The 24705-nt window shown below is 43.3% G+C and overlaps 1 protein-coding gene across 1 annotated transcript in view; it reads left to right on the forward strand.

Moving 5' to 3' along the window:
• Positions 1-24705, forward strand: part of large1 (LARGE xylosyl- and glucuronyltransferase 1) — a gene marked incomplete at its 5' end in the record, with an annotated part of 131241 nt that overhangs the window by 40573 nt on the left and 65963 nt on the right. Inside the window, 3 exons of the mRNA XM_083934899.1 lie at positions 7577-7659; positions 12952-13075; positions 13287-13458. Of these exons, the coding sequence (XP_083791025.1) occupies positions 7577-7659; positions 12952-13075; positions 13287-13458 (379 nt within the window). The remainder of the gene's footprint in view (positions 1-7576; positions 7660-12951; positions 13076-13286; positions 13459-24705) is intronic.

Below are 24705 nucleotides of genomic sequence, written 5' to 3' on the forward strand. Positions count from 1 at the left end.
AGTGGGCTTTCTCCTTGAGATGTAAGCTACACACACACACACACACACACACACACACACACACACACACACACACACACACACACACACACACACACACACACACACACACACAGGTCATGCCCACCTATGGTTTCTTTCTCCCACATCAGCTGTCACTCACTCCCAGCTCTTGGCTGAGGCCAGGCACTGTTAAAAGTCAGCCGACTGCAGGAGAACGGCTTCTTCAGGTTGGAGTCGGAGAGAATAGAATGTAGTCTCTTGCAATTTCCAATAAAAAACCTCTTTTTGTGTTCTTAGATTAAAGGTAATTCTTTCCATTACAAAGATGCTGTTCATAGTATCAATCCATTCATCTGCACTTGGTGCCTCTCTCTTCAGCCATTTCTTACTTATTGATTTCTTAAAAGCCACCAGTAATATTCTCAGAAAAAAAAAATCTTTTTATCTTTGTTCCTCCACTCCAGTTCTTTCTTTATTTTTATTTAAAACAGTCTTTAGAATTTCATGTACGCGTAACCAAAATGGGCAACAGGGCAACACCAGAATACAGGGCAACACCAGAATAGAGTACCTGACAGTGATTTGTCTCTATGCTTCCACAACATCACCAACATTCTGTCGGATTGGAATATGATCCCTTTTGATATGGAGTGCAGAAATAACAGATGACATTTTTCCATGTATATTCTCTCCAAAGTGGAGAATTTTTTGTTTTCCATTGTTGTTTAAAAATGTCCTTCCATTTCACATGTGAGATTATGATGTTGCCTTCAGTTTCCTATCTTGATTTTACATTACCGGTAGATATATTTTCTTTGTTAAGAGATTGATGACACTTTTGAAATTATCTTCTCTTCCCAATGTACTCTGTTATTTGTAGATATCCGAAGAGGTCCTGGTTCTGTTGACCAAATTTATCCTTGAGATCTTGGAAACTTCTAACCGTACCTTTACTTATTAGTGAATAGTATGCCTGTGAATGTTCTCATTCGTCCAGGTCATCGTTATCCTCAAAGCAATTTCAGTCAAAAACAACTGGACTGGTTGTTTGTCTAGGAAGACGTTTCACCTCTCATCCAAGAGGCTTCATCAGTTCATGTACGCATCTGACCAGGCTGGGACTGGTCCAACTAACTGGTGTGGAGATCCAGGTATTTAACCTCTCACAAGGCCGATGATGTCACTGAAACCCTTTGTGCTCCAAAAGCTCACGCCCGTTGTTAGAGTGACAGTCATTGGTGGGCAGTTGGTTTCGACTTCGTTAGTGCTCTATTGAGTCTGAACGACAGTCGTTGGGGTCACATGGGGCCATGTGTGAACAGTTGTCCTTTGAGGTTAGATTGTTGAATCTCCTGGGTAGGGATGAAAGGGCAGCATTGTAAATTGGAGATAAGTGGTGTCTCAGGCCTCCTCCTCTGTTTAGCGATGGTTTTTCCACTTTTACATAGATGGCTTCTTTTACTCCTCTTTCAAACGTTCTGTCCTCTCAGTCCAAGATTTGGACATTGCTGTCATCAAAGGAGTGGGCTTTCTCCTTGAGGTGTAAGTGGACAGCAGAGTCCAGGCCTGAGGAGTTAGCTCTCCTGTGTTGGGCCATGCGTTTATGCAGTGGTTGTTTTGTTTCTCCAATGTAAAGATCTTTGCATTCCTCGTTGCATTGGACAGCATAAACCAGGTTGCTTTTGTGGTGGTGTGGTGTTCTGTCCTTCGGATGTACTAGTCTCTGTCTGAGTGTGTTACCGGGTTCTCAATACAAATGATTATCAGGCAAAGATCTCTGCATTACTCAGTGACTCTAACACTTATGAAACTCTGAAACGAGACCCTACCAGCGGTTACAAAAAGAAGGTGATAGAATGTCTACAGCAACTGCAAAAAGAAGGAGTCATTAGCAAACCACAGTATTACAGGCTTTACCCCCAGGACTCAACCCCCTGCTTATATGGACTCCCAAAAATCCATAAAGAAGGGGCCCCGCTCAGGCCCATTGTCAGCAGCATAAACTCTGTCACTTATAACATTGCCAAGCATGTTGCCAATATTCTGGCACCACTGGTGGGAAACACCCCACGCCACATCCAAAACTCCATAGACTTTGTGAACAAAGTCCGAGACCTAAAAATGGATCCAGATGAAACCATGGTGTCCTACGATGTGACCTCCTTGTTCACCTGTATTCCAACCATGGAGGCTTTGGCCACTGTAAGAGAGCGGCTCACACAGGACAATTCCTTACAAAACCGAACAAATCTCAAACCGGACCACTTTTGCCAACTTCTGGATTTGTGCCTGAATACCACATATTTCCAGTTCAATGGCATTTTTTACAGACAGAAACACGGCTGTGCCATGGGTTCACCAGTATCCCCTATTGTGGCAAATCTGTACATGGAGGAGGTAGAGGACAAGGCGTTGAACTCCTTCAAAGGAGTAACCCCAAGCCATTGGTTCAGATATGTGGACGACACATGGGTTAAGATCAAATCCGAAGAGATTCAGTAACTTCATTGACCTTGATTTGCAGTGCAAAGACGAAAAATATTGATAATTTCTTACAAAAAAAATGTCCTGTAATACATCCCATTAGCTTTCTGAGGTTTAAATTGAGAATCTCCAAAGATTTCAATGAGTGCCCTTTAAAGGAATTCAGAGGGAAATTCAGCTTCTCAGAAGAATTGACGCTTATCAATTAAGCGATTACTCGATAATCTGCATCCCTACAATTTACTAATAAATTTGTTCGTACTGACGAATTTTATAAAAGGTTAATAAAATATTATATAACCAAAGCAGTATACTACTTACATGCGGCTGTGGTTGGACATGTTGGTGTTGCCATTCAAAGGACATTGTCTCGTTATGCTAGACAGAAACGAGAAAGAAGGGTGAACTACACTAACGACACTGTCACAAAAGGCGATATCTCAAGATACATGGAGATATAATGTTAACCCAAACAATGTGACACAACAACACTTAAATACACTTTATTATTAATAAATAATAAAGATATACTGCCCGAAAATGTGTGTTAATCCAGCTGTAGTTGAACAACTCCACTGTGGTCTGTTGATGTTTCTGAATGCTTCCCGAATGTACGCTGTAATACTTCTACTAGTGGTTGGAGATGGAACAACAAATCTGAATTGAGCTTTTCTAGGTCTCTGATTGGTTTGAATTGTAGCACATTTGTAACGCTGTGCCAAGTTGAGCGAGCGTAAAGGCAAAGTTGACTGGGCACAGAAGGGAGAGATTGAGAGCGCGCATGTAGATGAATGAATACCTTTGCTGTATAGTGTTTCACTATGTGTTTCTGACTGCAGATGCTTATACTAACATTACATTAACATTCAACAAGCTTTTGAATTCGCTCATTTCTGTTGTGATCACTTCCAAATGCTGCTGCAAATTCTCCTCAGAACAAAAAATATAAGTGTCATCCGCAAATAAAAACAATTCAATATTTTTGATACTCTGCATACTGTATATCATTTAAATATAGAATGAACAGTTCACCACTATATTCTGACCCCTAGGGATTATTGGCATTGAACATGCCTTGTTTGAAAGTCAATCAAATTAATATAAAGAGATGCAAATGAATATAAAGAGACAAACCACAAAGGCACACAGGTGTGATCGAAGCTGCTCAAAACAAAAGAGCACCATTTGTAAAGCTGAAACAAAAACACACTCAACAGCCAGTACTCTGACTTTGGGTAGTGAAAGTACTGTACGAATGAGTCCAAACCATAGACTAAAAAATGGACGTAGCCTCTCCGTCGAGGTCCGTTCTCTGAACTTGATCAAATCGTCCTCGCCTGATGTGTTTTGTCCCTGTCGGGGTCGCGGGGGGCTGGAGCCGAGCTGTTTTGAAATATAAAAGAATCGCAGCAATCTTAGCGTGTCAGACATTAACTTTACCAGAACATGAGCTGGAGACATTAACTTTAGCAGAACATGAGTTGGAGACATAAACTTTACCAGAACATGAGCTGGAATCATTAACTTTACCAGAACATGAGCTGGAGACATTAACTTTACCACAACATAAGCTGGAGACATTTACTTTACCAGAACATGAGCTGGACACATTGGGCCTCATTTATCAAACGAATGTACGGCAGAAAAACGTGCGTACGACCATTTCCTGGCAAACGTCGGCATTTATCAATTTGGACGTGAGCGTGAGCTACGATCAAATCTCACGTCTGGTCTGTACGCAAATTTCAGCCTGTGGATTTGCGGTGCAGCACAGCAAAATCTGTCTGAAAATAATTAATAAACCTCAGCTGTCATTAAGCATAAGCAGTCACATATTAAGAACAGATCAAAACGGATTCTTAAAACGGATAAAAAAAATATAAAAATTGTGGTTGGAGCGTTTTATTGTACTCATGTGCGTCTGAAGGCACCATCTGTGAATGATTACGCATTCATCAATCGCAAAAACTACCACTCGATAAATGTACAGGTGATGTACAATGCTCAGCTTTCGCTTTTAAACGTGGTGGCGAGGGAGCCGGGGGGCACACACACGCAATTCTTTTAAATATCAAAACAGCTCGGCTCCAGCCCCCCGCGACCCCGACAATTAAATAATGAATGGATGTGTTGGTGCGCGGCTGCAGCAAGACGCACTGCAGAGCCAAAGTCATCTCCTCGGTTCGTGGCTACCCTCGATAAATTGCATTAAATCAAACAAGGTATTAGATGATTAACATCTTGGTATGGTTCTTCTAGATGACAAAGGTATCCTCTTATGGAATACCTAATGACCCACCGGTAGCACCGGTGTTGTGCCGTAATCAGCACCCCTGCCGTGAGCACCCCTCGCATTATAGGTGATATTCTGGATCAGAAGCTGGTGATTACAAGTATGATGATCAAAAAATCAACGCAAAGAACCTGATATTGGCTGTACCGAGCCTTTACGTCTGACATTAAAATTGCACATGAATACCCCTTCGTGGTAATTTCCACTGGGAAGCTCGTAGAATATTTTGATAATGAGTTGCTGAGATGAGACAACCTTTGACCTTTTCAACATGGCGGAGCGCAACGCAAGAGTCTACTTTATTACAACACTGTTTTTGAGCTGGTAGGGAAGATTATGTGCATCGGATAAGGGTAGATCAAGCTTATGTAGCTAAAACAGAAATATTAGCTATCTCTTCTGTCCTTTAAAAATCTTCTTTTCATGATCTATAATAAACACAGTATACTGCATTATTTGTCTTTTGATAAATCCTCTTTTTGCTGGAGCTGATGAATTAGGCAGTTTACATTTTTTTTCCCCCAAGTAACATATCAGGATTTGTGGGTCAGCCATGTTTCATTTAACTACTACAATAAACGCACATGAACACAGTGCACCGGTAATTTCCAGGTTACAAGTGGAAAGGACCATCTTTTCCATAGCACGTGAAGGCAGCAATACAATTGTCCAGATAATAACAAACATGTTCTTGTTTTCACATGTTCTTTGACTAGTCTTTTTTTTATTTTTTAAAAAGCTGCATAATCATTTCATTGTTGTCATAACAGGTTAAGTAGCTTTAAAGCCATAGCTTTAACAAATATATATTTATTTGTGTTTTAATAAATAAAAAGAAAGAAATAATTTTGAGTTCCATATTTTGTCCTCTAATATTTTTTTACATTGCTTTTGATGATATTTTAGTTTTACGCCGGGGTATTGTTTCAGTATCGAGATATTTTAGACAGGTATCGTGCCAAAGCCATAATTTTGGTATTGTGATAAAACTAGTCCAACATGTGACCATGCTGTTTTGTAACGTTAGAGAGGGCTATATTTTAGAAGGGCTCATAAGAAGAAGGCAGAAAACTGAAACAATGTCTCTTTCCTGAGCGAAGTCCTTGTGTGTCTTTCACACCAATCACTTCCTTCACTTCAGCCTCCAGCCCTTTAGATTCAGTCCTGCATGGTCACTTATCTGTTGCCGTCTGCTTTTTGTCATCTCTGGAAGCTACACGTTGCCATGGAAACCCTTTCCGTATAGATTCCTCCATGTTCATGTCCAACCGGACCCTCGGAGTCTTCACTCCCGTGTCGCCTCCCGGGCGCTATCGTAGGATCAGGTCCCCACTGCTCCAGTGGATGCGGATTCTTGCATGAGGGGTCTGAAAACGTGTTCCCTTAACTTTTAAAGCCTTCTTGATTTCTTTATACGCTTGACGCTTAATCATCACTTTGTTTGAGTAATCGTGGTCAAACAAATCTGCTTTTCACCCACACACACCTTCTTTTTCCATGCTGGCTTTAGCACCATCTCTTTATTCTTGAATCGTAGAAAGTTCACAATAACAGACCTGGGTGGTGAGTTCGGGTCGGGTTTTGCGACTAGTGCTCTGTGTGCTCTCTTAATCTCTTAGTTGACTCCGTCTGGCAGGGTGAGTTCGGTGGAGAGCAGGTTTCTGACAAAGTCCACCATTAAAGTCCCTTCTGTATTTTCTGGTATCCCGTAGAGCCGTATATTGTTTCTCCTGGATCTATTCTCTAAATCGGTCAGTTTTTCTTGCATCTTACTGTGTTAATTAAGAAGCAATAGGAGGGTGTCTTTTGCTACCGGGCTGCTTGCTTCCAGATCTGATATGCACGTTTCTGCTTCGCTGATAGCCTCACCTTGGGCTTGTAGAGTGGTGGTGGTTTCGGCTAGCTTCTGGCTAATATCCTGTTTGAATGTAGTTAACTCTTCTCCTACGTCTCTTCTGCGGTTGTCTTTAAAGGTATCTTGAATTCCCGCAGGTCTTTGGTAACAGACGTTAATTCTTGAAGTATGTCACCAGCTTGAGTTTACCCAGTTATCTCCGTCTTGTCTAATACTGCTCAAAAAAACACCAAACCTCTGCAGTAGCATGATAAGAGTCTCTACACATAAAACAAAGCACCAGCAGTGTAGTTAGTGAACCCAGAGTATATTGAGTGTTTTGAAAGACTTACCTACTGGCCCCTGTACCAGCTCCTCTCATAGTAAAGTCCATTCAAGTGGATTACCAAAGTCAATCCAAAAGGAAGGAGCCCATTAGTGCTTTGTTTTCTGTGTATGGGCTCTTCTTATTCTACTGCAGAGGTTTGCTGTTATTTTGAGCAGTATTAGTGGTTAAAAAGATGTTTTAATGCCTTCACTGTACTGCCTCGAGCTAATCAGTGTTAGCCACATCCTCTCCCGGATTTCTATATTAATAGTTGTTACACAAAAAAACTGTCTCGATGGCTTATAGCTCAACTTCACGGCGTTCGTTGCCTGCACTGAAAAATGTGTGCAGTTGACTTTACTGTGGTTGATCAGACTCCTTGACATGATGCTTTAATGGAAGGTCATACTGTAACTATTCCACTGTATGATCTGCTATGAACACTGTTCTCTGAGCTCAAAGTCACACTGTACTTATTTCTGATCAGCAAGTTCAAATCTGTAAATATGTTTTCTTCCCTGTGACTTGCAGAATGAATTTCTCTGTCTATGTCTTTAGAATCTGTTTTGTTTGTTTCAGTCTATTCCTTATAACCCTCCACTCTAATCCTGTCCTCTTCTCATACTCTCCACAGACCATCCATGTGGCCATCGTATGTGCAGGTTACAATGCCAGTCGCGACGTGGTGACCCTGGTTAAATCTGTCCTTTTCCACAGGTACTGCAATGCTCTTTTTTACTTCTTAGCCTTCCCACACCAACCAGGTTAGACTTATTTGTCTCTTATGATTACCATGACATCTGACCACATGGGTTTGTTCAAATCCTTCCACTGAAAATAACTGATTTTAAGCTGTTGTTAAACATCACACAACAATGCAGATTATATATTTGAAATATGTCAAGTTTGGATTTTAGAAATACAGGCGTCTCCTTAGTGGATGTTCTGAACCATTTCCTGATTTTTTGGAAGAGTGGAATATTAGATCTCCTGTTAGATGTTAGTTATGTTAAAAGACAAGTCTGTATTCCAAGCTGACGTACAAGCACTTAACTGGTAAATAGTGGGAAGCTTTATTTGATGTTCCTGTGTGCCATTAGTCTTGGTGAACATGAATCATAAACTGTTTACTTTGCATTGGAGTCCAATATTAGAGATAATAGGGAGATAAAATCACTTGCTAGGCATTGCTGCCGGATGCACCTCCTCCAGTGCCCACGAGTCAGCTGCAGGGTAATCAGCCAGGACCCACCAATCACAAACGTTTCGCTCCTTTAATCCTGGGAAGTCTTCTGGTGGCAGAGCAGTGACAGGGACGTCTCCCTGCCACCCCTGCAGCTGATAGGTGTTCCCCCCTGCAGCTGTTGTTGGGGTTAGTTGTTCATTCCCCAGCACTTGTCTTTACTCCTTAACCAGAGCCAAAAGCTTCCTTTCTCAGCCTCCTCTGCCAGCTCCTTGGTTGCCTTCTTCAGGCTCCCTCCTGTCACTCCTGCGTCCCTCAGAAGGCGTGCGGTTGACTGCCCCACATAGCCTCGGCACTGGATAGATGGTGGTCTTCCAGCCAGCCATCCTGCACTCAGCAGCCAACTCTGAGTACTTTGCCTCCACTGGTACCGTGAGATCAATGTGGAGCCTGGATTTTGTCTAACAGGACCCCTCCACTATATCCGGGCGGAGCGATGTAGCAGTGATCTCGACTGGGAAGCGAAACTGCCTGTCAAGGTCAACTCTCATGTTCCACTCCTGGTTAGGGGAGAACGCCCTAGGTGTCTCTTCTTCCCCCACCTTCCGTGACGAAGCCGATAAAGCTGTGGTTCTCTGCAGGTGGTGCCCCTCTGCTGCCGTGTCGATGGCCCTCTAACACCTCTGCTAGCTTCCTCAGGACCTGGTCATGGTGCCACCTGTAGCGTCCCTGGGAGAGCGCGATCTTACAGACTGACAGGATGTGCTGGAGGTTTGCATTAGGGGTCTTGCAGAGTGTGCATTATTCCTCGTTCCCAAACCACTGGTGAAGGTTCCGAGGACAGGGAAGCGTGTCATATGTTGCACAAAAGCTGAGCCTCTCCTGCGGGATCTTCCAGAGGTCTTTTTCATTAATTATTACCATATTCTCCCTAATATAAGACAGAATCTTTTTTCTGGAAATCCGCCTGAAAAGGGGTGTCCTCATATTTTTCGGGGTCTAGATTTTAAACCCAAGTAAGTGCTTCTATAGACATTGAGTCACAGTGTGAGCGTTAAATGTCAATATAAAGCCAGAGCTTAAGCTTTTTTGGGAGGGTTGGGTGGGTCTTTTTGTTTTTTTGTTGTTAAATCCTTCAACTACTACTATAATTGAAGGGCAGTTTTTGCGTTTGCATATTATCTGGAGAAAAATCTGAACATATGACACATTCAATGTGAATAAACTTTGAATTAGCCATCCCGCTCTCTTCAGCAGTGGGGGCACAGCTTTCAGGCCAGGGCTCTGAGTCTTGTGGCAGCGGGTGACAGATACTTCATAACCCGGTGTTTGTATCAAAACAAGGGTTTCTGACTGCAGATGCTAATACTAACATTACATTAACATTCAACAAGCTTTTGAATTCGCTTATTTCGGTTGTGATCACTTCCAAATGCTGCTGCAAATTCTCCTCAGAACAAAAAATATAAGCGTCATCCGCAAATAAAAATACAATTCAATATTTTTGATACTCTGCATACTGTATATAATTTAAATACAGAATGAACAGTTCATCACTAAATTCTGACCCCTAAGGGTTATTGGCATTGAACATGTCTTGTTAGAAAGTGCAAATAGAATATAAAGAGACAAACCACAAAGGCACACACAGGTGTGATCGAAGCTGCTCAAAAAATGAGCTGAAACTAATTTGTAAAGCTGAAAAAAAAACACACTCAACAGCCAGTACTCTGACTTTGGGTAGTGAAAGTACTGTACGAACGAGTCCAAACCATAGACTGTTTAAAAAATGGACGTAGCCTCTCAGTCGAAGTCCGTTCTCTGAACATGATCCAATTTTCCACGCATACGGGAGTCGCCATCTTGTCAGACTTTGACTCCGCCTCTATTCCTCCAAAAAAGGGAATGTATGTGACGTTGGGGGAAGGGAGATACGTCCATCTGATGCGTCGCTATGTTTACAAATCTTTCCATAGACCTTGGAGTTTTTGTGCATCTTGTCCGACTGTTTTTATTAATATTTTCATCCGACCAAATCTGCAGCAAACACTCCACCTCCGCATCACACCAACGTGAACCTTCGCCGCCATTGTTGTTGTTGTTAAATGTCCGCGCATGGTCCGTCTTTTTTTTTTTTATATGGCCTCGTGCTCGTGCTCGTGCTCGTACACGTGCGCACGCTCGTGCTCGTACATGTGCAAACACGCTTTACAAAAGCCCACCTCTCTCACACGGGCCGTAGACGGCCAGCTGGCCGCAACTAGGTATGGAGCGGTTGCACTCACACTGGTCAAACAAACTAAAAACCTGTTTGGGCACGTAGAGCAGCATCGAGAGAATTTAACATTAACGAATCAATGGTGCGGAAGTGGACGAAGCAACAACTATCTGACTGTTTTGTTGACATTCCCTTTAGCGCAGCTTCATCTAATGGATGCATAACGTAACCCCAGCCTCGACTGTAGCATCTATTCTAGTCGCCTTATAATGCGGTGCGCCTTATATATGAAAAAAGTTTCAAAATAAGCCATTCATTGAAGGTGCGCCTTATAATGTGGTGCGCCTTATAGTGCGGAAAATACGGTACTTGAAATATTTGCTTCCTTACAACATAATCCCAAGCATCCAGTGAAAGGCTTGCTGCTGTTTGTCCGGAGGATGTGAAGATCCTTTCTATTTGCACTTCCGTTACTGACAGATTGTATGGAACCATGGTTCTGATACATTTTGACAGCTCTCAGCCCCCAGCACTTATTGAGCAAGAGCAACTGACACATTCATTCCTAAAGTCATTCAGCACAAGCCACCCGAGGGGGCTCATATCCTCAGCTGAGTGTCACTATTTCCTGACCTGATACTTGGTAGTTCTGAATACCTATTTTCCAAACTGTTCTGTGTGTTTGAGCTGTTAGACATAGCATGTGCATGCTTCTCTGCTTTGGGATTGTCTGATCACTGCGCTGTGTCTGCTTTGCTTCAGGGCTGATTGCATACACTCATTACCCAACTATATACAGTAGTTGACGTTGACTAAACAATATCTGCTCAAGATCCAGCTACTTGGTTGTTCAAGAACTCACATCACCTTGTCTTCATTAGGGTAAAATGTGTCAGCTCGGAAAGTTTCAGGGCACGCCCTCTCAAATGGCCGTGTGTGTGTGTGTGTGTGTGTGTGTGTGTGTGTGTGTGTGTGTGTGTGTGTGTGTGTGTGTGTGTGTGTGTGTGTGTGTGTGTGTGTGTGTGTGTGTGTGTGTGTGTGTGTGTGTGTGTGTGTGTGTGTGTGTGTGTGTGTGTGTGTGTGTGTGTGTGTGTGTGTGTGTGTGTGTGTGTGTGTGTGTGTGTGTGTGTGTGTGTGTGTGTGTGTGTGGGAACATGCAGCAAAGGACCACAGGTCAGAATCCAACCTGGCCCCTGCAGCACAAGCCCGTGCAAAGATGTGCGTGCACAGATCATTTTCTGCGCTGTGTTCCCCATACATCACTGGATAAAAGTGTCTACTCTACTTCACCATGTTGTTGTGGCGTCTGTACTACCACACCACACACACTGAGAGCTATATCCAATCAGTAACCGGGCTTCTCTCAGGGGAGAAAAATGGTCCTGCTTTCCGACAGCGCCAACAAACAGCCGCTCGAGCGACTCACATGCAAATTAGGAGCGTTTCAGCGAAATAGACCCGCCTCATTCTGGGTATTCAAGCCTAATGGAAACGCACCTATGAGCAGATGAAACTGTAAATGTAAGATTAGGGTTTGCTCCTAAAGCTCCTGTAAAAATACCATTCATGAATATTTTATAAATACCTCATGATATATTCATCGAGAATATGTTTCTTCTTGAAAGATTGGACTATGTGTGTGGCCATCATACTGAATGTCTTAAAGGGTCACTCAAGTCAAGGTGAGGGCTCGTTTAAGTGTCATTTTCACTACTTGGTCAATAAGATACCAGAGTTTCAGAACTGATACAAATCAGAACCTTTTTTAAAATAATGATGTTTAGAAGAATGTCGTTCTACAAGACCCTTTATCTTTTTAACAGAAGAAGCTGATGCTCTCCAGTGTTAAATCCTGTCTGAGCACAGACAGAAGCTACCGTATATAGGAATTTTGTCCGAATAAATTTGAATTTAAATTTGGGAAAATTCTAATTTAAATCAGGAGCTGTGTGTTCAGTCAATAAGTAAACAAAACTTTAAAACTGACCAGGCATTTAATGCCGTACTTTGAAATGCTATGGACAGTTTTTGATTTGTACGATAAGAATACCGAGGTTTTGTACCCTGCCCTAGTCAAGGGCCCTAGTTAAATGACTGGTCATGAAAAGTTCTACTCAGCCATTTATTTTGTCATCTGAGGCTGTGAAGGAGCTTTGTTAAGTTTGAGAATGTCTTTAACAGAAAGCCTGTGTTACACACTGGAAAGATGTGAGTATCTGATGAAATATGCTATACATTTCTAAAGAGGGAAACATATGCTCTGCTGTTTCTTTTTGTTGTTTTTTTGTTTTTTTGTTTTGTTTTGGGGTTTTTTGGGGGGGGGGTGTCAGAGTTTCTGTCACATTTTGTCCTTGAATCTCATTATAAGAGATTTAAATATTCACGTGGCGTTGATAATGATAGCCTATGGATGGTTCTCGGAATATGCAAAGAACGGACAGAAAGACACACGCACACATACACACAAATGTTTTGCTTTTATAGTCTGATAGACAGATTGGCCTGTTAATGTAGTTGAACTTAAGAACCCCCTATGTGAGCAAGTAGGGGTTATTAAATTTGAATCAGGATGTTGCTGTTTCATGTTTGGGTATGTGTGTATCCACAGGCGGAACCCACTACATTTCCATTTCATCACAGACTCCATTGCTCAGCAGATCCTGTCCTCTCTGTTCCATACCTGGATGGTCCCTGCCGTAAGGGTCAACTTCTATGATGCAGATGAGCTGAAGGTGAAGAACATGACTCCTCTACTCTGACCTGCATTCAGCCTCACTTGTTATCCTGTAGTGCTTAATGATGTGACTACCACCATCTTTAATTATTTGGAGAAGTTATTAGCTCTGTTAACCATCTTTGAAGTTATATAAACTACCCATTTTTATAATTCAGTCAATTTCATAGCAAATGATCCCAGCACTGCTTTTTTTTGTGGTGTTTCAGTCGGAGGTGTCATGGATCCCCAACAAACATTACTCTGGAATCTACGGCCTGATGAAGCTGGTGCTCACTAAGACGCTTCCGTCTGACTTGCAGAAAGTCATCGTCCTGGACACAGACATCACCTTTGCAACTGACATCGCTGAACTTTGGGCTGTCTTCCACAAGTTCAAAGGTAATACACAAACTCGATGAAATTTTGTGTACATCAATATTTTACCAAGGGTTTGACCATTGTGGCAATTACTCGTAGATTTATCTTGAAACTGACAACAGTTATTTTGTGATTGTAAAACAATTTTACACATATATATGAATTGTTGAACATGGCTGTTGATTTATGTCATCATACTGATACTTCTACTGATGATTTGGCTTTCAAAAATGTTTATTACAGTACAGTTTGTTTAGTACATTATAACTAGTACCTTTAAAGTACTGGATCAATAAGCAGTATCGGTAAAAGTAGTAGTATTGTTTAAATCGATACCCATCCCTACTCGTTAAGACTATTTAATTTCTGCTTGTTTTCATCAGGGCTTCTCATCGTTCAAAAAACACACACAAAAAAAAACCTATCCATATAAATCGTGCCATCCGGATAGAGTGAATTTGATTTTGGCTGGAGGAGAAGTATAAACATATACCATTCTGGCACCCTATAGGTTGTACGCGATCCACATCCATCTGCACATGACACAAATCACGTTCACTCCAGCAAGGAAATAGCAGACGTACATTATGTATCCTAGTGGGAAGATACCCGTGGCACCCAAGTACCACAAGCTAATGGCTTTGAAAACTCAACAGCTTCAACATTAGCATTTTAATATAACATTTCTAGTCATTATGGCCTTTAGAATAATGTTTTTAGGGAGGTGGGGTAGTGCCCCTGTGGCGTGGCCTAAGCATTTGTCCTTAATAGCATTTTTTTCCTTACATTACAGTAGTTTTGTAAACAGTACTTTATTACTTTTACTGAAGTAAAGAGCTTCAGTTGGTACTTCTACTTATACAGAAGTAACTCATAGACAATTAGATGAAATAATAATAGATAATATTAAGAGCAATCTACAGACAAAAACCGATGAAGTGTAGTAATAAGGTCCTAAATAGGTACGTTTCCATTAGGGTAAAGTGTGTGTGTGTGTGTGTGTGTGTGTGTGTGTGTGTGTGTGTGTGTGTGTGTGTGTGTGTGTGTGTGTGTGTGTGTGTGTGTGTGTGTGTGTGTGTGTGTGTGTGTGTGTGTGTGTGTGTGTGTGTGTGTGTGTGTGTGTGTGTGTGTGTGTGTGTGTGTGTGTGTGTGTGTGTGTGTGTGAAATGGGAGAGAAGGGTCATGCAGCAGAGGGACTGGCCGCTGCAGCACTCATTAAACAAGCCCGTGCAAAGATAGGCGTGCACAGATCATTTTCTCTGCTGTGTTCTCCTACACCACTGGATAAAAGTGTCTGCTCTACTTCACCGTGTTGTTGTGGCGTCTGTACTACCACACGTCACATCCCACTGAGAGCTACATCCAATCGGCAACCGGGCTTCTCTCAGTGCCATCTTTAGTAATCTTTTCTCTCCCACACATTCTCATATGGAGAAAATCACCACACCTCTGCATACCTCCCTGATGCATCAAGTGGACAGGATTGAAATGGACAAGATTGTCGCAGTGCCTGTTTTGGAAAGGCACTGTTCCTGTACTTCCCTTTTAGCTGTAAAATGTGAAAGTTTGTGACCAAGTCCAGCACAAACCAAGCCCCGCCCACCAGCCGACCACCTGGGCAAACTTTCTTATTTTGCAGCTGAATGGTAAATTAAGACATTTCTGAAAACACCTTATGTGAGACCTTTTGCAATATAATAATATAATCTTGATTCATATTTGATCAGCGCTGCCTAGTTGCACAGTTTGAGTTCATGAGCAGGCATCGAAACTGCATCAGAGACTGCTCTGCTCTGATTGGTTGTCGGTCAGGTGCAGTGGAAGCTAGCAGATGACATTAGGATCACAGATCGTCTGTCTCATTGTGCTGTCAGGATATAGTGACGGTTTCAGCAAATATGACAAAAAAACATATTTTTTATAGTAAGTTACCAGCTTCAGCTTTAAACAAAATGACATCTCACCCCTCTCTATGACAGCTGGCTTTTTGCTCCACCTTCCAGTGTTGCTTCCAACATGGTCAAACAACACCTCTAACAAACTAGTTCTGTTCAAGCATTACCAACCCTTACAATTATTGTTGGACACCTGATGCTGACATTGGAAAATTGGTTTCAGACACTGTCAGGCAAGCGCTTTCAAGCATAGACAGACCTTATAGTATGGGAGTTGGCTGGCAGGAATTCGGGAGGCTGTAGGACAGGTTGTTGCTATGGCGCAGTACTAGGTGGCAGCCTGTAACAGCAGCTCCCGTGGGTTTTTAAGTTTTTAAAAAGTGTGTTTGTGTTTTGGTTTTTGCTCAACTTTTTGCGACTCTTCTCCGGAGACTGGGAGAGGACGAACACCTTTCTTTTATTTGCTTTTTTTGAACTTTCACGGCACTTTTTGTGTTTTTGTTTTTGTGATGGTTTTGCTAACCCTAGCAACGGAGGGTCTTGAGCGCATCACTGAGCGCATTGTTTACACACGCGACCAGCTAATTGCGCTGTGTGAACCTGTACTGCTGCCTGGAGCCAGACCTGAGGTCCTGAAGGAGCTGCGGAGGAGACACCGTGGCTGCAGAGCTGGAGTGAAACGGAGGGTGAAGAGGAGGAGACACAGACCGGCTGTACCGGCGGTCGTCATGGGAAACGTGAGGCTCTGTGGAACAAGACGGACGAGCTCGCCGCGCTGATAAAGGCTCAGAGGGAATATCGTGTGTGCAGTGTGTTGTGTTTCACGGAGACATGGCTTCATTCACACATCCTGGACCACAGCACTGTTCGGGCGGACAGGGACGTGACAAGCAGCGGAAAGAAAAAAGGAGGAGGGATTGCACTGTACGTGAGTGAGAGGTGGTGTAATCCCGGACACGTTCACGTGAAGAAACGTCTCTGTACCCCGGACATTGAACTGTTGACTGTGGGGATGAGGCCTTATTATTTGCCCCGGGAATTCACGTCTGCCATCATTATCGGTGTGTACGTTCCTCCTTCAGCTGATGCAGCGCTTGGCTGTGATGTCATCCACTCCGCTGTTGCCCAGATACAGACGCTGCATCCTAACACATTTATTGTCATCACTGGGGATTTTAATCACGTCTCACTGGATAAAACCCTTCAAACATTTCACGAGTATGTTGACTGCCCCACCAGAGACTGTAACACACTTGATCCGTTGTATGCAAATGCTAAGGATTCATACAGCCCCACAGCCCTCCCCCTCTCGGAAGATCTGACCACAACCTGGTTCTGCTGACCCCTAAGTATATTCCCCTTGTTCAGCGGCAGCCTGTCCACACTAGGAGCGTGAGGAGGTGGACTCAGGAGGCCGCTGACGCACTACAGGACTGCTTTGAGTCGACAGTCTGGGATGCACTTGTTGAGCCACATGGAGAGGATCTGGACAGCATGACCGACTGCATCACAGAATACATTAGGTTCTGTGAATACACCACCATGCCAACCCGGACTGTGAGCTGCTTCTCTAATAATAAGCCGTGGATCACCAATGACCTGAAAGCCCTTCTTAACAAGAAGAAGAGGGCGTTCAGGTCTAGAGACAGGGAAGAACTGAGGAGAGTGCAGCATGAACTCAGAGATATGCTGAGGACCTGTAAAGACGCCTACAGGAGGAAGTTGGAGGCCAAACTCCAGCAGAACAATGTGAGGGATGTGTGGATTGGTATGAAGCAGATCACTGGGTGTAAGGTGAGCAGCAGACAGTCATCAGGCAGCCTGGAGAGGGCTAACGAGCTGAACAGATTCTTCAATGGGTTCAGCTCACAGCCTTCTGTCGTCTCCATGACACCTCCAGACCCCCACACACCCTCACTGCCCCAAATGCTTCCTCCCCTCCCCCCTCAATCCCCTGCTGAGAGCTCTCCTGTGCAGCACCTCTCCTCCTCCTCCTCCTCCACCTCTTCCTCCTCCACCTCTTCCACCTCCACCTCCTCCTCCTCTGCCTCCTCCTCCTCCACCTTCACCTCCTCCTCCTACTCCTCGTCCTCCACTGAAGACACCAGCAGCCTCCCCCGCATGACTGTGACTGCAGGCCAGGTTAGGAGACAGCTGGAGACACTCCACCAGCATAAGGCTGCAGGCCCTGACGGTATCAGCCCCAGGATCCTGAAGACATGTGCCAGCCAGCTGTGTCCTGTCCTACAACACCTCTACAACCTGAGCCTTGGTCAGGAGAGAATACCAGTGCTCTGGAAGACTTCCTGTCTGATTCCTGTTCCAAAGAAGTCGCCACCATCAGACCTCAATGACTATCGACCAGTGGCCCTCACATCTTATGTCATGAAGGTGCTGGAGAGACTGGTTTTGGTCAACCTGAGGCTGCAGGTGAGAGCCCTGCTAGACCCTCTGCAATTTGCTTACCAGCCCCACTTGGGAGTTGATGACACTGTCATCTACCTGCTGCAACAAGCTCATTTGCACCTGGATGGTGGAGGGATACTGTGAGAATCACATTCTTTGATTTCTGTAGTGCTTTTACCACCATTCAGCCACTGCTACTGGGGGAGAAGCTGCGGGTGATGGGAGTAGATGACACAATAATCTCCTGGATTACTGACTATCTGACAGGCAGGCCACAGTTTGTCCGTATGGGCAGTGTTCTGTCTGATGTGGTGGTTAGTGATACAGGAGCTCAACAGGGGACTGTACTGTCTCCTCTCTGTTCACCTTATACACCACTGACTTTCAGTACAACACTGAGTCGTGTCACCTGCAAAAGTTTTCTGACGACTCGGCTGTTGTTGGGTGTATAAGTGAGGGACAGGAGGAGGAGTACAGGGTACTGGTAGACACCTTTGTGAAGTGGACTGGACAGAATCACCTGCGGCTGAACATCAGCAAGACCAGAGAGATGGTGATAGATTTCAGGAAGAAGAGGAACACGGCTTTCCAACATCTGTGCATTCACGGAAAGGAGTTGGAGGAGGTGGAGGATTACAAGTACCTGGGTGTTACCATCAACCACAGACTGGACTGGAGATCTAACACTGAAGCTGTTTACATGAAGGGGATGAGCAGACTTGACTTCCTGAGGAAGCTGAGATCCTTCAACGTGTGCAGCAAGATGTTGGAGATCTTTTATCAGTGTGTGGTGGCCAGTGTACTTTTCTTTGCTGTGGTTTTTTTGGGGAAGCAGCATTGGTGCCAGCGACACCAACGGACTCAACAAACTGATCAGGAAGGCTGGCTCTGTGATTGGCTGCAAACAGGACACTCTGGAGGCTATGGTGGAGAGGAGGACACTGAAAAAACTGTTATCCATCATGGATAATCCTCTCCACCCTTTTCCAATTAACACTGGTCAGACAGCGGAGCACCTTCTCCAAAAGGCTGCTTCAGCTTCGCTGTCGTAGCAACAGATTCAGGAAATCTTTCCTGCCACAATCCATCACTTTTTATAATAACTCTCTCACCTCTGCCTGACAGAGAACTCTGCTCTCTCTACTGTTTTTATTTTGTTTTGTATATATTATTATTGTTATAGTATATTTTGAATATTTTTTTGTATATATTATTATTGTTTATTGTTTATAGCACACTGTGCTCTGTATATATACACTATTTATATATTGGATTCTATTTATGTTATGTACAAAGTTTTTTTTGCTGACCCACTACTGCTGTAACAAAATTATTTCCCAGTCTGGGATCATTAAAGTAATTCTAATCTATTCTATTCTATAAAGTCCTGTGAGTATGTCTCTGGGAGGAAAGAGAGGACAGAGTAAAGATTGAGGAAGAAAGGAGGAGGCGGTGGTGAGTCACTTTAAAGATTTAGAGGTAGTGCCAGTAGTCCAATAGTGCAGCACAGACAGCAGGCTAGCATGGGTTTGGATCAATCTTAATTAGCAGTTGCGCAAATGCAGCACCTCTGCCACCTACTCCCTTTGCTGACCAGTCCGGCTGACCTGTCTAGCCCCATTCACTTTAAAGCATCACAACAGTCCAGTAAGACACATTCAATAAATGTAGCATGTATGTAAAAGGTAGCCAGGAGGGCTGATAAGTAAAAAAGTACTGAAAAGTACTTCCTGCTTTGCTACAGTGCGGACGCTTTTCTGCTTGCTCTCGCCTTTGCTTGCATTTTTTGCTACTATCTGCTACTATTTGCTTCTCCTCAATAAGAAACAAAGAGCAACAGCTCCTGGATACTTACAAAACCAGTGGGATTATATTTCTTTTAGATAACAGAGGCATTTTTCAATATTTTTACGACTTCCTCAACGCTAGGCAGGGAGGCCTACCATTCAAGATAAGCCTGAGCCTGTGCTACAGTGCTAAAGGTAATCACCAGAAGATGCCTCCCTTCTCTATGGAAGATTACCACAAAATACTACAGAAGATTTTGCTGCTGGAAACAAAAATTAATCGGTTAGAAGTATTTATAGAAGTGAATGGATATTGTGACAACAATACCACCCTAGCACTGACTGAAAACAGTGGACAGGGGCATGCCAGAACCCAGCAAACTAGCAACGATGAAGCTACGAGGAAACGGGAGGTCCCTGTACAGGGTAATAAATCTACCAGCGATAATCCTCCCTGGAACACACTTGGGGCAAAGCCAAAGAGAAGACCACCTCCCTGCGACAAGGGAGAACGGATAACCGGGAGGACCCAGTGCCCCGATATCTCTGATCTGACCGGTTGGCCTGCGCTACCATCTCTATCCAGGCATAGCGCTTCATCAACTCCCCTGCCACGGAGGACACAGCAGCGGACAGCTGAGAAGAGGAAATGTACCAAGAAACTTCCCCAGCAAGCAAGTGTTCAACTAAAGAACAGGTTTGCTCCACTGTTGTCGGACAATGGATCCCCCTCTGATTGCCTGAATAATCCACCATCACCACGCAGAAGGGTAAGACCTGCTAACTTAAAACCACCGAGAAAGCTAACAAGTGGGCCTGAAAATCTGATTGTGGGTGACTTTTCTGTAAAAGATACCACCAAAGTACTCTGCTTTCCGAAGGATACGGTGTCTGACTTGGAAAAAAGAATCCTGGATATTGTGGCTGCACACCCAAATGTGAAAAATATCATTCTGCACATTGGTTTTAATGACATTGAAAAACAACAATCAAGTGAGCTGAGAGAGCACTTCAATAAACTCTTTGAAACAGTCAGCGCTGTGAATGCTGAGGTGTTTATCAGTGGTCCTCTACCCCCGATCAGGAGAGGAGCTGAGAGATTCAGTCGACTTTACTCGCTGAATGAGTGGCTCTCCAGCGTTTTTCTTGCTCGTTCGATGCATTTTATTGACAATTTTCGCTTTTTCTGGGACCGCAGGCATCTTTTTAAGGCAGACGGACTTTGTCTAAATAAGCTGGGAGTAAAGCTTTTCATCACCAACATGTCTTACTTCCTGCGTCATCCATCTATCATCACTGCCAAGGACAAGAGACAAGAGGAACCAACGGAAAAGACAGACACAACACAGCTTATCATGAACGTCGAAGGAGGTCCGCCATTGCAAAAGGAGAGCGCTGACCATGAGAGACACCGGAGCAAAGAGGAGACGTGTCCATCCCCCTCTACCTCCCCTTTCATTTCAAATGGGCGTGAAGATCCCTCCCCCACACCCCCCAAGCCTAAATCCAGGTCTCCATCCTTCTCCCTTCCTCAAGTAAGCCTTTCTCCCCCCTTATCCCCTTTGGAGTTCCGGGAGCTACCCCCACCCACTCCCCGCCGTACTTCTATTTTTACTCCCCTTGACCGACCTCAGCGATCCCCCCCTCAGCGTCATCTCAGTGGCACCTCCCTCCCACCCCCCACCCCCTCCACGAAAGTGTGCTTCACAAACCCTCAGCCCTACTCCGCCCCTCTTACGTAAACCCCCTCTACGCCCTCAACGTCCACCTCCAGTAGTTCATTCCAGCTCTGACGCTGCCCAATCCTCCTCCCCCTCATGGCCACCCCCGCCCCGCCCTGACAGCAGTCCTGAATATTATTGATACAAAAAAGGGTTCAGCAGTAGACCACATTATCAGCTGGGCCCAAGGCTGCCTACGTCAAAGCTTGGCACCTTCTACATTCCTGTTGTGACTACCAAGAGAGAGAACATTGGGAAACGTAGACACCCTGCTAACCTAAACAATCTCATTCCTATCCTCTCCAAATCAAAGTCAACATCGAAGCCTGTCAATAACACCATCAGGATGGGTCTGCTCAATGTTAGGTCTCTGAATAACAAATCATTTTTAGTCAACGATTTTATTACTACTTCCAAACTTGATTTTATGTTTTTAACTGAAACATGGCTGGAGCAATATAACAGTGCAAGCATTCTGATCGAGACATCACCCCCCAACTATAACTTTATTGATGTATGTAGATCTGGGAAAAGGGGGGGAGGGGTTGCTGCAATATTTAAAAACATATTTCAGGGGAAACAGATGTCACTTGGTGATTTTACATCATTCGAATACCTGTGTGCTGTGTTGAAATGCTCTCCCAAAATTCTTCTGTTAATTATTTACAGGCCACCTAAATACTCAGCAAATTTTTTCGATGATTTTACCGAATTATTGTCTAGTATCTCCACTGACTTGACTGCCTAGTTATAACTGGTGACTTTAATTTTCATATTGACGATTCGAATGGCAAGGGTGCAAAGGAACTTTTTACTATTTTAGATACATTTGACCTGTCTCAACATGTGAAAGAGGCTACTCATTGTAAAGGACACACCCTGGACCTGATTATCACAAAAGGTCTCAATGTTTCTGATGTTCTTGTGACTGATCTTTCATTGTCTGATAACTTCTGTGTTTTCTTTAATATTTCTTTAATTCCGGAGACACAAACAGAATCAAAGAATGTCTAAAAGCGCTACATCAATGAACATGCTAATGTACTCTTTAAAAATGCCATCTCCTCGCTACCACCTCTAAACCCATGCCATGCTGATGATCTTGTAAACAACTTTAATTCCAAAATTGTGAATATCTTAGATGTCATTGCACCGGTTACAGTTAAAATTATTTCTGGTAAGCAAAAGGCACCCTGGAGAAAAGCTGCTGTTGTAACAGCCCAGAGAAGAGAGTGCAGGAAGGCTGAACAAATCTGGCGAAATACAAAACTTCATATTCACCATGACATCTATAAAGAGAGGCTCCAGGCCTACAATTTAGTCTTAAAAGGTGCTAGAGAAACATTCTTCTCCAATATCATAAACAGCAACACTAATAAGGCCAAAACCCTATTTGCAACTGTCGACAGACTGACCAACCCCCCAACACAAATACCAGCCGAACTCCATTCCACACAGAAATGCAATGAGTTTGCATTCTTTTATACTGATAAAATTGAAGGCATCAGACGTGCCATCAATATCTCAAACAAAAAAGTTGGATCACCACCCCGTTTAGGCCAAAATAACACAGCAATAATGGCAAGCTTTAATGCCATGGACTCTAAAACTCTAGTGGAAACAGTGACGGATCTAAAGCCAACCACCTGCTGTCTCGATGCTTTACCTACCAACTTCTTTAAGAATGTTTTTGACTGCCTATCAACAGACGTATTGCAAATAGTTAATAACTCTATTCAATCGGGCAATTTCCCAAAGGCCTTCAAAACTGCAGTCATTAAACCTCTTCTAAAAAAGCGGAGCCTAGATGCCTCTATTATCAACAACTACAGACCAATTTCAAATCTACCATTCATAAGTAAAATAATTGAGAAAGTTGTACTCCAACAACTAACTCACTTCTTGGCTTCTACTGGCTGCCACAACAACCTCCAGTCAGGATTTAGACCTTTTCATAGCACAGAGACGGCCCTTATTAAAGTTATGAATGACATCCGTCTTAACACAGACTCTGGCAAAACTTCAGTACTAATGCTATTGGACCTCAGTGCTGCATTTGACACTGTCGACCACTCAATACTTTTGGACAGGTTGGAAAACTGGGTGGGGCTCTCAGGCACAGTCCTAAACTGGTTCAAGTCATATCTACAAGATAGGAACTATTTTGTTTCCATTGGCGACTTTGTATCAGAACAAACCAACGTAACGTGTGGAGTCCCCCAAGGTTCAATCTTGGGGCCGACTTTATTTAATATCTATATGCTCCCACTAGGACAAATCATGCAAAATAATAACATTGACCACCATTGCTATGCCGATGACACCCAAATCTATGTAGCGCTATCACCAAATGACTATCGCCCCATAGATCTACTGTGCCAGTGCATTGAGCAGGTCAAACACTGGATGTGCCAAAATTTCCTTCAACTAAATGAGGATAAAACTGAGATAATTGTTTTTGGTGCTAAGAAAGAAAGTCATCCAACACCTTCAATCACTGTCCCTGAAAACCTCAAATAAAGCCAGAAATCTTGGGGTTATTATGGATTCTGATTTACATTTCGACAGTCACATCAAATCAGTAACAAAATCGGCCTACTATCACCTTAAAACTTGTCCATGCCTTTATAACCAGTAGGCTAGACTACTGTAACGGTCTCCTTGCAGGTCTTCCCAAAAAAACTGTCAGGCAGCTACAGCTTGTTCAGAACGCTGCTGCTAGAGTTCAAAGACCAAAAAATGTGAGCACATTACACCAATTCTTAAATCATTACACTGGCTTCCTGTACGTCAGAGAATTGATTTCAAAATCCTCCTGCTCACATATAAATCACTTCATGGTCTAGGGCCGAGGTATATCACTGATATGCTCCCACTACATAAGCCTTCTAGATCACTAAGATCCTCTGAGACCAATCTGTTAGTGGTTCGCAGAGTAAACTCAAATCAAGGGAAAGCATCTTTCAGTCATTATGCAACAAACAGCTGGAATAAACTTCCTGAAGATTTGAGACTTTCACCCCCTCTGACCACTTTTAAAACTAGACTGAAAACTTTTATGTTCACCTTAGCTTTCTGCTAAATCTTCGCACTTTTAACGTCCGCACTGTTTTGATTATTGTCTATGTTTTTATTCTCTTTGTCTTCCTGTAATGCATTTGAATTCATGACATGTTGCTGTTAAGCACTTTGAGTCTGCCTTGTGTATGAAAAGTGCTATACAAATAAAGCTGCCTTGCCTTGCCTTGCCTTGATACAGTGCCACGATTTAGCCGGCATAGCTTTTATTTTATCTGGTCATTAACTTTATGAAGCTAGTATAACCAGCATAATGAGGAATGATAAAATGTGAATTTATTCAAAGAAGGTATGTAATCAAGAAGTTTACATGCAGTATCCACAGACAGGGTTCTCCAGTATGGAAAAGCAGGGAATTTAATTTAAATCCTTTCCAGGTCT

This window comes from Echiichthys vipera, assembly GCF_963691815.1.
Source record: "Echiichthys vipera genome assembly, chromosome: 20".
Taxonomy (NCBI): Eukaryota; Metazoa; Chordata; class Actinopteri; order Perciformes; family Trachinidae; genus Echiichthys; species Echiichthys vipera.